Source organism: Megalobrama amblycephala, linkage group LG16 (assembly GCF_018812025.1).
Source record: "Megalobrama amblycephala isolate DHTTF-2021 linkage group LG16, ASM1881202v1, whole genome shotgun sequence".
In the NCBI taxonomy this organism is placed as follows: domain Eukaryota; kingdom Metazoa; phylum Chordata; class Actinopteri; order Cypriniformes; family Xenocyprididae; genus Megalobrama; species Megalobrama amblycephala.
In genome coordinates this window covers 39177995-39193607 of record NC_063059.1, presented here as the reverse complement: position 1 = coordinate 39193607, position 15613 = coordinate 39177995, and the positions used below count along the sequence as shown (strand labels likewise).

The window sequence follows — 15613 nt, the reverse complement described above, 5'->3', positions numbered from 1 at the left end:
CCCACCAGTAACACCAAAATTATAAAACATTATTACAAACTTACTGTTATGAATTTTGAACTCTGTCTGGTTATGTACTTGCTCAGAAATTTTGGAAAGTTACATACTGCAGCTTTAAAGAATGAAATGTTTAAGCAAAGATATGAAACTTTCATTCACAGTCTCATGAAACATTTTTTAAAAAGTGAGAGAAGTGAAACGAGTAAATCCTCACTGACACGTCCTTCGGTTGTTTTGCTGATAAATTGGTTATAAGTGACTCAGGATTCAAAGGTCATGAATTTTCACTTCACTAAAGATCTGCATGTTTTTAATTCGAACATACTTTGGAGATCTTTGTTGAAAACATTTAAACATGAACATGAAACTACATTTGCAATGAAATTTACTTCTGTAATGTGATTATTTCAGACTGAAATGTGTGTAAATGGTTGTGGTTGAGTAATGGTGTCAGTGTAAATAAATAGCCTATAATGTGTTTGTCTCTTCATGTGAAGATGAATGGGTATGCATTTGTGTGTGAGTGAGTTAATGTGTGTTTGTGTGAGTGATGGGATCAAATGCGTCTGTTTGTATGATGAATGTATTTTTGTGGAAGTGATATGTGCGAGCGCGCGCTCACTGGCATGTCACATGACTCGTGTCATATGATCATTGCTGTATAAGTTCAACACTAGCACGCGGCTGGTCAGCAGAGAGTGTCAGTGGTGCTGCAGATACGCGGAAGGACGAGAAGGACACGCGCTTGTTTCCTTGCGTCCGGTCATTTTTAAAAACCCCGCGTGCTGTCCAGTTATATCAGATATACTGTAATACAGCAGCTATTCTGCTGTCGGGCGTCATAAGGATGCGCGCGCTCTCCGTCATTGTTTTGTTTGCGTTCATCGGCGGGTCTGCGGCCGATACTCCTGCCAACTGCACCTATGAGGACCTGCTGGGCACCTGGATCTTCAGCGTGTCTGATGTGGGTCATGATCGAACCATCGACTGCTCCAGCCCAGGTCAGATCAGACAAACATCTCAGCTCTCTGAATGATGCGCTTTTGTCTCCAACAAGGAAGTTTAGTTTGCTTTCGGTTTCATGTTGTGTCCTTTTCAAATAATTGACCTGTTTTGTATATCTTACACAACAATACAACTCTGCTACTGTTCTGGTGCCATGGTAAAGTGATTAGATCAGATGGTAATGGGGTCAAAGACATTTAGATGTCTGCGTCAACAGAAATTTACAAAGGTCATTTTATAATGCGTAGGAAGCACATTAAATGCAAGAAAAAAAACGTCTATTTTTAAGGTTTCAAATAAGTTTTGGGAGAATAAAATGTCTGCATGTGGGTAAAATAGTGTTCCATTGTCAGTGTAACACTTATATGCATGTAAAAATTGAAACAACATATCCAAAAGCCCTCCAAAAGTTTGGAAACACCCCTGGCAAAGTGTGGTTTTGGGCGATATCAGCATAAATCCTTATCATTTTTTTGGTAACTTGACATTATCATTGAAGACCAGCAATAATAATTTTCATTTTGATTACATAATAATGGCAATATATATGTCAAAGTCAGACTTTGCCAGCTGTGATGCTGGTGACTGGTTTAAACTTGGCCCAGGTTTGTGAAAAGATGTTTGGGGTCAGCACACCTTAATAGCTTCAACAATTGGTTGCCAATTAAGTTTAGAATACAATGAACCAATCAGAACCCAGTTTAGGTCAGATAGCTGCTAATGCTGGATATTTTGATGAAGTTTTTTTTCATAAACCGTATAAAAGGTTTATGTAATAAATATGTTTTCGTAGTTTGTGTTGTCCCTTATCAGTGCAAAATGATCACAAATTAAAAAGGATGCATGCCGATATTGTCCAAAACCCCACTTTTCTAGGGTGTTTCCAAACTTTTGGAGGGCAGTGCACTTATTCAGACTTTTATGTATTAAAATATATAAAAGAATAAGTGAACATACTAAATTTTATTGCATTTTAAATGAGTATAAATTCTTAATGACATATAGACAAAACCTAGGAAAGTTTTTAAAAATGTAAAATTATAAGAAATTAGCATTTGGGGAAAAAGTCTTTAATTTGGCATAAATAGATTATGTAAATATGCCTGACAATATTACATTGAATGACAATTTTAGTGGGTGCCTTCTGTAAATCATACTAAAAAATGTATGATATTTTTTTTTTCTCAGAAAAAAAACATATTAAACAGGACCCATTCTGATGCAATGAAAAACAACAATTCAAAGGTGTATTACACTTGTTGTTTTGATGCTTAAACCCTTTTTTGTAACATTAGGCCTGTAATTTGATGTGTACCATACTACTGAATGATTACATGATCATATACTATGGTATTCTCATGCTACTTAACCGAATTCTAAGAATATCTCGTCAAAAAGCATCGTACTGCCATTTTAAAGAAAGTGAATAGTAGTTGTAGTAGAATAGTATTTTTGTAAAGCATACTTAACCTAATTGACAATATAATATTAATAATTTAATGCTGTTTTAGCTGACACTGTTAGTGCATAAGTATAAAGTTGTGTTTTCTGTAGCATGAAGCCCCTAAACGGATGTGATGGGAGGAAAAATAAATAAATGATTTTGCGTTTTTCAGGGGGAAAGGATTGAAATATTTGATTTTTTCCTCCCATCTCATCACCATGTCCCCTTAGGTGCTCCGTAACGCAGTGTATATTGTTTCTTTTTCTTATTTTTAATGTTAACTGTTAGTGAACTGCATATGTAGACAGCATTTGTGGGCATCATGGTTGGCTTTGAGCTTTTATTGACACATATTATGCCCAGAATGCAAATCACCAAAGCTACTTCCTTGATTTGTAAAATAAACGTGGTTGACTTTTAAACAGGAAAGACTGTGAGGACGGTGACTGTGGACCTGCAGAAGCTGTTTCTAGCTGTGGATGATCTCGGACACACTGGGTTCTTCACTCTCATCTATAACCAGGGATTTGAAGTGGTGCTCAATGACTACAAATGGTTCGGGTTTTTCAAGGTAAGCATGATGAGACACTTTTAGTGTCAGATGACACCATATGACTGATCAGATGACTGAGGTTTCGCAACAGAAGGGGAATTCTGACATCAGCTCTTTTTTTCCATTGTTTGGTGTTTAGCTCAATAAATGTGGTATAATTTTACAAATGCAATCTATTTTAATGACTACTAGATGTCAGAGTCTACACTACCATTCAGAAGTTTGGAAACATTACTATTTTTAATGTTTTTGAAAAGTCTCTTCTGCTCATCAAGGCTGCATTTATTTGATCAAATACTGAAAAAAAAACCCCAATAATATTACAATTTAAAATAATGGTTTTCTATTTTAATATACTTTAAAATATAATTTTTTTTCTGTAATGCAAAGCTGAATTTTCAGCATCATTACTCCAGTCTTCAGTGTCACATGATCCTTCAGAAATCATTCTAATATGATGATTTGATACTCAGTTATTATCAGTGTTGAAAACAGTTGTGGTGTTTAATATTTTTTGAAAACTGTTTTTTATTTTTTTTTTTTTCAGGATTCATTTATGAATAAATAGTCAAAAAGAACAGCATTTATTCAAAATAGAAATATTTTCTAACAATATAAATCTTTACTATCACTTTTTATCAATTTAACACATCCTTGCTGAAAAAAGTCTTAATTTCTCCCCAAAAAAGAAAGAAAAAAATACTGACCCCAAACTTTTGAACAGTAGTGTATATTGTTACAAAAGACTTAATTTAAATAAATGCTTTTTTTTTTTTTTTTTTTTTTTTTTTTTTTTTTTTTTATTCATCAAAGAATCCTGAAAAAAGTATCATGTTATAAAAAAATATTAAGCAGCACAACATTTATAATAAATCATCATATTAGAATGATTGCTGAGGATCATGTGACACTAAAGACTGGATTTAATGATGCTGAAAATTCAGCTTTGATCACAGAAATAAAATATAGTTTAAAGTATATTATAATAGAAAACATTATATTAAATTGTAGTAATATTTTACAATATTACTGTTTGTTTTTTCCTCTGTATTTTTGATCAAATAAATGCAAATAAATTCTTTCAAAAACATTAAATGTAGTAATGTTTCCAAACCCATATATAAATAATTAGTTAAAAAAGCTGTAGTTATTACAGTTGACTAGTGCATTAGTATTATTGACTTGCAAAGTACCAATATTTAATTTCATAACTTATGCAACAGTTGGCGTGTGTGTGTATGTGTATATATATATATATTCTATATATATATATATATATATATATATATATATATATATATATATATTATATATATATATATATATATATATATATATAAGGTAGTTTTGCACATCCCTAGTCACTTTATGTTGCTTGGGAATTGCATAAAATGTTTGTCATTTAAAAACTGTAAATGGCTGGAAGTGGATTTAATACTGTGCTTTAAAAGCAACTTTATTAAAGTTAGTATTATTATTATTTTTTTTTTTTTTTTTTTCTGTGTGTGTCTAGTATTCTCAGCAGGGTTCAGAGGTGACCAGTTACTGCGATCAGACGATGCCCGGTTGGGCTCATGATGTTTTGGGGAATAACTGGGCCTGTTTCACTGGGAAGAAGGTGCAGCCCATCCCACCCCGAATCGACCACAGTACCATGCTTGGATTCGAACACAAACTGTGAGTGTTTGATCATGTCAGCAGTGTTTGTGATGTAATCCTCTCTTATCTCGCTGTATCTCTTGATAAGGTCTCATGTGATTTCATCTCCCCTGCTGCACTGCATGAATGATTGATTGATGGATTTGTGTTTATTGCTTTATTTGGTAACGAATATCTTGTACGATCTCTAGGCTCATGAAGCTGCCATACACAAACAACATGGAGTTTGTGGATAAAATAAACTCTGTTCAGAAGTCCTGGAAAGCGACATCGTACAGTATCCATGAGACCTTCACCATACAGGATATGCTGAGAAGATCAGGAGGACATGCCTCCAGGATACCACGGTACACACACTTTAATTGGCAAAAATGAATAATGGATGCCTTTAAAACCGATTCAAGCTCAAAATATCTGGAGCATTTTATAATTAGGGCTGGGCAAAAAAAAAAAAAAAAAAAAAAAAAAAGATTTTAATTATGATCAATCAATATCAATTCTTAAATCCAGAGAAGTAATCTTTTAATCTATACTGTTTTCAGTTAATGCATGAACAAATCATCACTAAATTGACATACTGTACCAGATATATACAGTATATCCAAATGAATCGTTATCGAAACAGAATTGAATTGCATCGCAAGCTTGTGAATTGAAATCAAATGGTAAAATGTGTCCGTGCCCAGCCTGATTTAGAAGCATCTTGTGCTAAAAAGAACAAACCGCATTGGCATTTTTTTCCCTGTAGAGTACTGGATACAGAATAATAAGAACGGCAATAAAATTCAGAAGTGAAATGGTCAATTTATGATTCTCTCTCTCTTTCTCTCAGACGTGTCAGGCCTGTGACCGTTGCTGCAGACAGTAAGATGGCAGCCGGTCTTCCAGAACGCTGGGACTGGAGAGACGTGAACGGAGTCAGTTATGTCAGCCCTGTCCGCAACCAAGGTGTGTGTGTGTGTGTGTGTGTGTGATTGAGAGAGGAAATACTGCAAACAAAATGGTTGCTTGAGTCAGTGTTGCTCAGAGCTGAACATGTCATTTATATCAAAAATGTCTTAAAGGAATAGTTCACCCAAAAATGAAAATTCTGTCATCATTTACTCACTGTCACGTTGTTTCAAACCTGTATTAGTTTCGTTCTTCTGCTGAACACAAAAGAAGATAGTTTAAAGAATGTTAGTAACCAGACAGTAGATAGGATGAAAAGAAGAAAGAAACACATCCAGGTTTGGAACAACTTAAGGGTGAGTAAACGATGACAGAAATTTCATTTTTGGGTGAACTGTCCCTTTAAATACAGTCCTTTACCACCTACTGTACAGTTGAGTCAGTTCTGGGATAAACATCAGTATGCTACTATTGATTGTGATCAATCTGAAATCCTGGAAGTGTGTGTTATTGACCGTGATGTAGCTGTTCTTACTGGAAGAGCCTGACAAGTGATGCTAGAAACATTACCAGGAAATTACAAGCTTTTCCCCTAGTCTGTGTTTGGCTGTTTCTCATGAATTTCCCCAGCAAACCTTCAGTTTCAGTGTTATTTTAGTTTTATTACTACTATAGTATCTATTATAGTTAGAATTAGCTTGTATTTTTTTCCAACTTAAACTTATTTCAGTTAGTTGACTTCTTTTAGTTTTATATTTTTATGCAAAACCACTGATCCCATTTTCTTGGCACAGGACAGTTAAAGGGTTAGTTCACCCAAAAATGAAATCTGTCATTAATTACTCATGTGGTCCCAAACCCGTAAGACTTTCGTTTGTCTTTGGAACACAAATTAAGATATTTTTGATGAAATCTGAGGGTATCAGATCCGCACATTGTCAGCAACGACCTTTTGAGGTCCAGAAAGGTACTAAAGACATCGTTAAAACCGTTGACGTGACTGCAGTGGTTCAACATTAATATAATATTATGAAGCGACGAGAATACTTTTTGAGCGCAAAAATAATGACTTTATTCAACATGAATTTGTTCCCTGTCATACTGCTACGCAGAGCTTCAGTATTTACATCTGAACGCGGGCTCAGTATTGGCTGGCTCCTGTGTCAGCATCACATGCATGCCAATACTGAGCTGCCGTTCGTACATCAACACTGAAGCTCTGCACCAAATTTGCATAGCAGTATGACAGGGAACAAATTCGTGTTGAATAAAGTCGTTATTTTTGCTCACAAAATGTATTCTCGTTGCTTCATAATATTAATGTTGAACCACAGTAGTCACGTCGACGGTTTTATCTATGTCTTTAGTAGATACTCGGATTTCATCAAAAATATCTTAATTTGTTTTCCGAAGACAAACGAAGATCTTACGGGTGTGGAATGACATGAGGGTGAGTAAAACCCTTTAAAACCGGATGAAGCGCCGGCGCGCTCCATCCGCGCTCTCTTTAAGAGCCAATAAAAACTGAACCCATATAGGTAGCACAAAAATTCTTTTTGCATACAAAACCAGAGACTTCACACGTTCAGATCAAGCCTCCAACATGCTTCTGTTGCATTGTTTTCACCCTCTGAGTCTGAGTAATATGCGTTTACAACAAAAACGGCACAGCCGCTAACTGAATACAAGTATGTAGATTTCACATGCTCATAACTTCATGAAAAATGCACGGATCATTGAAACATCATTATTTAAAGCAGATTCTCAAAATCAACATAATATATTGCATTGATCACAAGACATTACTCACGTAATAATTTAACATACTTGGCTAAAAACATGTCTCTCATCTTTCCGGGATACAGTGTTCCAGTGTTCTCATCCATGTTCGTTTTCCAACATGGAATAAATAGGTATCATCTTGAAGCTTAGAATCTCATCTTTTTAATGCATCTAATCATTTTGAAAAACCTAACTCCTAACGAGTGCTGAGAAGTGCCTCTAAACCGGAGTTTACTGCCCATGGGCGCCATTTATTCAACTATTTATTCAACTATACTTTATGCTATCACCACAAAAATTGAACCAGATGCAGCTCACATGTAGGAGAGCATCACCAAAAAAGAATTTTTCTCCGATCTTATTGCCTTCCTGAGTTATTCCATGTCAAATAAAAAAAAAATTAAAAATTATAAAAAAAAATATATATATATATATATATATATATATATATATATATATATATATATATATATATATATATATATATATATATATATATATATATATATATATATATATATAAATATAATATAATATAATATAATATAATATAATATAATATAATATTTGACTCTCCTTGCTACAGTTTTGGAGTTATGAGTCTTTACTTTTGTGTATGTCGCTCAGAAAAAAAAAAAAACTCTAACAAAGCCTTCAGGTCGTAAAGGGTTAATGGCAGAAATTTCATGTTTGGGTGAACTAACCCTTTAACATCATCTGGTACATGCAGTAACTACACCATCAGCTTTTTAAACGCATCTTCATTGACAGCCATTCAGAATTAGCCATGTATTCTGAGGAGGAAGCATTTTTTGTTAACATTGTTAGTTTTATTTTCGTATAGGCTAGTAGATGTTTTACCAGCTCTTAAATGTGAAACCGATATTTTGGATTGAACTTCTGTGGTCCCTTGAGCAAGCTGATCAGGTCTGGTCACTAGTTTGTGTATTTAAAGCCCTCTTATTTATCTTTTTTGTTTTCAGATATCTATACCATCTTTGACCTCGTAAAAGGTCCTCATCACAATATGCGTTTTGGATTTGTTTTCTTCCACTTGCTCTTTGGTTTACAGTCTCATCTTCTCTAATCAGTCATTTATAGTAAAAGAGAAACGCAGATGGATTTTGTCTTCTCTCTGAAATAAGTGTGAGGAGATGATCGGCTCTTCAGGTGATGGTTGTCGTGTCTGGAGTGGCTCCGATAGTGTCTGCGTTTTTGTTAAGAGCTCCTTCAGATGCTCGGGAAACATTAGAGAAGGAGAGAGGATTAAAGGATGTTTCTGTAGGACGAGAAAATGAGGATGTGAATTGTCCTCTTTCATCTGTAAATGATTTATTCGCTTCTTTCTTTCTCAAGCTCAATGCGGCAGCTGCTACTCTTTCGCCACTATGGGAATGCTTGAAGCACGAGTCCGAGTCCAGACGAACAACACCCAGCAGCCAGTGTTCAGTCCACAGCAAGTCGTGTCCTGCTCCCAGTATTCTCAAGGTAAAAGCACGTGTTGATGCACTGAGGCGAATGTTTAATATGACCCGTATCTGTGCTGAACTTTAGAGGGCCCGTCTGCATATTTTCAGTTATAAAACTCTGACTGTTTGCTTTTCCAGTACCCTCAGGATTATGGTTACACAATCCGATTGAGATCAGAATGGATTCATTGCGTAAATGTTTGACTTGGTGTTTCCCCCCCCCTTTTTTCCCTTCCTCCTCTAGGTTTTGTAAGATCAAATTTCAGTAACTCTATTTTACAGTGCATGTTACATGTACTTGCTATAATAACAACAGTAAATTAATCATTATTACATGCAACTAACCTAAATTAATCCTAACCCTGTAGTAAGTACATGTTTATTGATATTACTCAGTATTTTAATGCATAATTACACTAACTAAGACACCTTAAAATAAAGTGTAACCAAAATGTATTTAGGGATATAGACATGTATGCTTTTATATTTTCATTTAAGCTTTGCATTGTTTTAAATGTGTCAAGTCTCAGGATAAAAGTTCTCATTTTAATTTCATTAAAATTGGGAGAGGAATGAACAAACTCTGCATAAGGGATGTTAAAATGTACGTTTTTATACAGCCTTTTTTTAAAATATGCATGCTGTTGTTTTAAATAATATAACTATTATTATTATTATTATTATTATTATTGACAACAATTCCTTTTATTTGTTAAATGTTATAGTTATTGCTACCACAAACAAATTGTATAATTTAACATTTTTCTGATATCATGTATAAATTGTTGCAATAGTCATAATCAAATTATCACCACAAATATATAACATTATATGAATCAATTTTACTATAATATGTTTGTTCCTTTTTTTTTCCTTCCCATAAATGTGCAATTACATTATGTTCTGCAGTTAATGTTAAAGGATTAGTTCACTTCAGAATTAAAATTTCCTGATAATTCAGGAATTATCAGGAAATAATTCTGTCATCATGTCATCCAAGATGTTTATATCTTTCTTCAGTCGAAAAGAAATTAAGATTTGAGGAAAACATTCCAGGATTTTTCTCCATATAGTGGACTTCACTGGGGTTCAACTGGTTGAAGGTCCAAATGTCAGTTTCAGTGCAGCTTCAAAGAGCTCTACATGATCCCAGACGAGGAATAAGAGTCTAATCTAGTGAAATGATCTGCCATTTAAAAAAAAAAAAAAAAAAAAAAAAAAAAAAAAAAAAAAAAGTAAATACTTTTTAACCACAAATGCTCATCTTGCACTGCTCTGCGATTGCGCCACGCATTACATAATCATGTTGGAAAGGTCACGTGTGATGTAGGTGGAAGTACCGATCCAGTGTTTACAAAGAGAATGTGCAAAGACTAAGTCAAAATCCCTTTACAAAAAAGATAAAACGATGATGTCGGATGATTTTGAAGTATAATATTTTGCATATAAATTTGTATTTTTTTGAAAATGACCAATCGTTTTGCTAGATAAGACCCTTATTCCTCGTCTCATCATGTAGAGCTCTTTGAAGCTGCACTGAAACTGTAAATTGGACCTTCAATCCATTGAACCCCAGTGAAGTCCACTATATGGAGAAAAATCCTGGAATGTTTTCCTCAAAAACCTTTAATTTATTTTCGACTGAAGAAAGAAAGCATAAACATCTTGGATGACATGGGGGGTGAGTAAATTATCAGGAAATTTTAATTCGGAAGTGAACTAATCCTTTAATGGAAGTCAGAGTCTGTATTTCTAAGGGTTTTGTTAGTTAGTTAGTTTTTATTTGACAAGCCTTTATAAAAATTGTACAAAATAACAAGTATCCCATACACTTCATAAAAAACTGTCGAGGATAAAACACAATAAGCCACTGGCTTATTTCCATTGCGGCCCTCGATATTAATATAAAGAATAGAGGCTACATACAGAAGTAACAGAGCAACAGTATCTCCCAATCAACTTAAAAAACATATCAAATAAAAATACATTCACTTATGACAATAGACACGCCACAAAGCAAGCTAGCTTATATCACCAAACAACCATCTTTTTACCAAACTTTTAAATCTCCCAAAATCTTTTACTCCCTTTAATGACGCTGGTAATTTATTCCATTCAATAGCACTAGTATATAGAAAAGTATTCTTCCCTACCAAACATTTAAATTTGCATGGACAAATATTAAAATTTCTACCCCTAGTACCATAGGAATGCTGTTGTCTCACCATGTAAAAATAATTTTCTAAATAACTTGGAACTACATTATTAACAATTTTATGAGTCATACCCAATTTTTAAAAAAAGCACCCTTTTTTCCACAGTCAATAAACCCAACTCCTTAAATGATTCACTATACAAATGTGTTCGTGAATGCACTTTTAAAATAATTCTAACTTAATTTATTTTGAGCCTTTTGCAATTTATCTTTCATACCTTGAGAACAACTACTGTACCAGAAGGAGGTAGCATAATCAAAATGGGCTGAATCAAGGCTCCTGCCAACAATTTTAAGGACTGAACATCCAATAAGTCAGCTTGCCTAGCTAAAAACTTAATTTTACCACATATTTTTGTAAATACCTTTCTAGCCATAAGATCACCTGATAATTTATTATCTATTAAACAACCCAAATAGTTTACTACATTTTTTGCCTCTATTTCCATATTGTTAATCTTAATCAAAAAAGTACCATCCTTATTCAATTTCCTTTTAGATGCAAAGAGAATGGCCTCAGTTTTGCCTGCATGTAGGGAAAGCTTATTATCTAAAAACCATTTGGACATCTCTTGTAACTGTGAATTCATTATTTCCTCTAAGACCCCCTTATCATGATGAAACACTAAAACTGCTGCATCATCAGCATAAAGAAAAAGTTCCTCTGAACATGCTACTTTAAGGTCATTTATGTATAAAAGAAAAAATAAGGGACCTAATATACTTCCTTGAGGAACTCCACAATTAATAAATAAAGGACTAGATAATATACCCTTAATATCAACCCTCTGACTCCTATCATCAAGGTAGGGCTGAACCCACCTGAGGGATTTCTCATCAAACCCAACAGCCTTTAACTTGTACATTAAAATTTTATGGTCTACGGTATCAAATGCCTTCTGAAGGTCCAACATAACCATCCCACAATATTTTCCATTGTCAACCGCTTTCCTTATTTTATCTGTCATATATAATAAACAAGTTTCTGTTGAATGTAAAGGCCTAAACCCAGACTGTAAATCGTACAAGATATTACTTTTACGAATAGAACTTTCAATCTGGTCATAAATAAGTCTTTCCATAATCTTAGACACCACACCTAAGACAGAAACAGGCCTATAATTAGCCATATTTAACTTCCAACCCTTTTTATATAATGGTATAACTCTAGCACTTTTAAAAAAGTTGTTGTCTTCTGTACAGGTTGTGATGGAGGTTTTCCATATCTGATTGGTAAATACATCCAGGACTTCGGCATTGTGGAGGAGGACTGTTTCCCGTACACTGGGGATGATTCTCCCTGCAAAGTACCTGAGAAATGCAGAAGGTACTATGCCTCCGATTATCACTACGTGGGTGGGTTTTACGGAGGATGCAGCGAGGCGGCCATGATGCTGGAGCTGGTCAGGAACGGCCCCATGGGTGTGGCACTGGAGGTGTACCCAGATTTCATGAACTACAAAGAGGGCATCTACCATCACACCGGCCTTCGTGACGCCAACAATCCATTCGAGCTGACCAATCATGCGGTGTTGTTGGTGGGGTATGGGAAGTGCCATAAGACCGGGGAGAAATACTGGATCGTGAAGAACAGCTGGGGAAACAACTGGGGCGAGAATGGGTTTTTCAGAATCCGTCGTGGAACGGATGAGTGTGCCATTGAGAGCATTGCTGTAGCTGCTACACCAATCATCAATCTGTAAAGAGTGTGTAGACGAAATGGTCAGTTGTAGTAAGCACGGTCCGTTAAAGTCAAATTTCAGATTATTTTTATAATGGCAATCCTGTGGCCTAAAAAAGGGAAAACGGCGCTGTTTTAACTTTGTTGCCAAGTTGTGAACTTCTAATTTGTTTCTTGAAAACATTTATCTTTTTTTTGCCCATGACCAGCAGGTTAGGTGATCAAAGAAGCCATGTAGAATAGTAATTCACTGTCCTGTAATTCATCTTTCTCTCTTTCAGGTTCCTTTTCATAGTTAATGGTGTGAACATGTGTAATTACAAGACCTGATAGACTTGATTCTGTCTCATTTCCTCATTTCTCAAACATTATGAATCTTTAAACCAACTTCAGCCTTCTTCAAAGCATTTCACTTTGGCTTCAAGGTTCTTCTCTTTGGTCTGGTTCCATGTGACGTCAGCTCTGTCTCCAGAGCTTTTGACTTTTCCTGTTGCTGGCCTCTAGGGAATTTGTTCATCTTCTGTGCCTTTTACTGTCCCTTCTGTTGTCGGCAGCCTTTTTAAAGAACAGTAGTGGAGCCACTCTGTTTCTGTCCCTTCATCTCGAAGCATCTAGTCAAGATGTTGTTTTGCTCAGATCCACCTGAGGATGAAACTTGCAGCTTGAAAATTCCCCAGATGTCATCTTCCTCTGAGCTGTCTGTCTGTATGGCTTGGAAAAACTCTCGCTCTGATTCAGCCTGTCATGTTTTTGTCTTGGGTCACCTGCGTTTCCAATTGTTGCTGTCGGCTAAAAACAACCCTGTCTAGAGTCTAGTTATGGCTTTAAATTGATGTAACCGTCTTAATCAAGAGGTAAGACCGACATAAATTTTGCTGTGCTGTGTTTTGTTGCAACTGACCTGCTGTCTGCATCCATTCAATCTCTTCCTCTCGAAAACACCAACATTGTTGTCCTTTTGTTTATTTGTTCTGTTATTGTGGATTTCCACATGAGCCGTGTGAATGACAAAAAGGCCATTTAATTTTCTCTTGCTGGATGTGCGCTAATGAAAGTTGGGTGCCTTCAGGTGCTGCAACCACTGCTTAAAAGTGTTTTTTAGAAAAAAGGGATTTTAAATTTTCATTGATCCATATGAGCTCTGAATGTCACATTTGCACTCTGCTGCATTCATTTTTGCACCACTGTTTTAATTGGACATGACGTCATTTTGTATTCAGAGAATATCAAGTTGGCAATTGTTCTCAGGAAAATCAGTACTTGTGGATTAATGAACAATCACTTTATCAATAGCAATAGACTAAAGGGATGTGCATGTATATTGAGTCCTGTCAGGCTATTTGCCAAAAGACAAGCTGCTCAGGACTATATGAATCCAAGGGTTTATCACAATCTTTGATTTTTGCCTTTGTATCTGTGTATCTCTGTATCTGTGGTCAAGATCTTTAATAAAATTGCGTTTTAAGATACTTTTGACTTCAGGTGTATTTGACTTTTTGCTTCCTAAATACTACATGAAATCAGACTTAAATGATAACTTGGATAAATTTAAAATATTATGAGGTAAACCGTCAATAATAAAATGACAAATAATCAAATTATGAGCAATAGCACAAATAAATACAATAGAACAAACATACAAATGAAATAATGGTACTTTTCAGGTATAGGTCTAACTATAGTTTTCAGCACAGAAATAATAGTAATCAAATGTAAAATAACACCATGTTCTTCACTGTATGAATTAAATGTATATTAATCCTTATTAAAGTTATGAACGTTTTTCAATCAAGAGCAGTGAGTGATTTTCTCTCTTTGTTCTTTTGTTGTTTGATTAAAACATTTGTTCAAGCGCAAGAAGACGAGAAAGGGAACTCATTTCAGTATTTGCATGCAACCCCTCACCCAGGTCCTACTCGCCCCACTCTGAGCGGGCCTCGAACCTGGGTCTCCGGCGTGGGAGTCGAACGCTTTAACGAGGAGGCTAAAAGCTACAACCCCTGGTGTCAGTCACTAGAGCATCTCTTGAGATCAGAGGAGTGAGGTTTACTTGCACATTGACTACTAGCTGGCCTCTGTTACACTCACCCCCCAAACCTCACTCCCATCCGGGTCACGGCACCAATGTTACCCCTCACCCAGGCCCTACTTGCCCCGTTCTGCGCGGGACTCGAACATTGGTCTCCGGCAGGGGAGTCGGACGCTCCAACAAGGAGGCTAAATGCAACCTCTAGCATCAGTCCGAGTACTGAATTGAGTTTGACTTAAAACCATGTGCAAATGATAAATTTTCATGATGATGCAGCACTGGCCTGACATTTCCAACAACTGTCCTGAGCGTCATTAACCCTGGCCCAAGGCCATTGGGACGTCCTTATTGTCAAGCCCTGGAGAAGCACCAGAAGCGATGCAACCCGTTTTACAGAATACAGAAGTTTGTTGTGCATAACCCCCATTGGTGTCTGGGATGCCATGAGCCTGGACACTATAGTGCACTCTGTGAGCTATTAAAAGCTTAGCTTAAATGTGTCATATGAATAAATCGTGCTCACAAACTGTAGAGATTTTATTCTCAACAGAAAGGATTAGAGGCTTGGATCTGGAAATGGTAAACCTTACATCACGACATAAGTGAATAGCCTCAGTGATCTCAGGGAACACCTCTGGACCTTAAAGGAACTGCTTACTTGAGAATTTGGTTTTGAGGGGGCATTACGGTAACTGAATTATTTTTTGCAGTTTACCTGTACTGCTTAATGGCACTGCTTAATCTCTTTAGTCCACTTTCAAATAAAATTGTACTGATAATTTACTCACCCCCATGTCATCCAAGATGTTCATGTCTTTCTTTCTTCAGTCGAAAAGAAATTAAGGTTTTTGATGAAAACGTTCCAGGATTATTCTCTTTGTAGTG

General features: G+C 35.6%; 1 protein-coding gene and 1 long non-coding RNA gene across 2 annotated transcripts in view; one reads left to right on the top strand and one right to left on the bottom strand.

The window, feature by feature from the left end:
• Positions 1–15613, bottom strand: part of LOC125248731 — a 43760-nt gene that overhangs the window by 26121 nt on the left and 2026 nt on the right. The window lies entirely within an intron of this gene.
• Positions 676–14168, top strand: ctsc (cathepsin C). The gene is made up of 7 exons (XM_048160638.1): positions 676–1001; positions 2875–3020; positions 4516–4679; positions 4853–5008; positions 5494–5609; positions 8691–8822; positions 12222–14168. Exons 1-7 carry the CDS (start codon positions 848–850, stop codon positions 12719–12721), a joined length of 1368 nt encoding a protein of 455 aa, XP_048016595.1. The 5' UTR covers positions 676–847; the 3' UTR covers positions 12722–14168.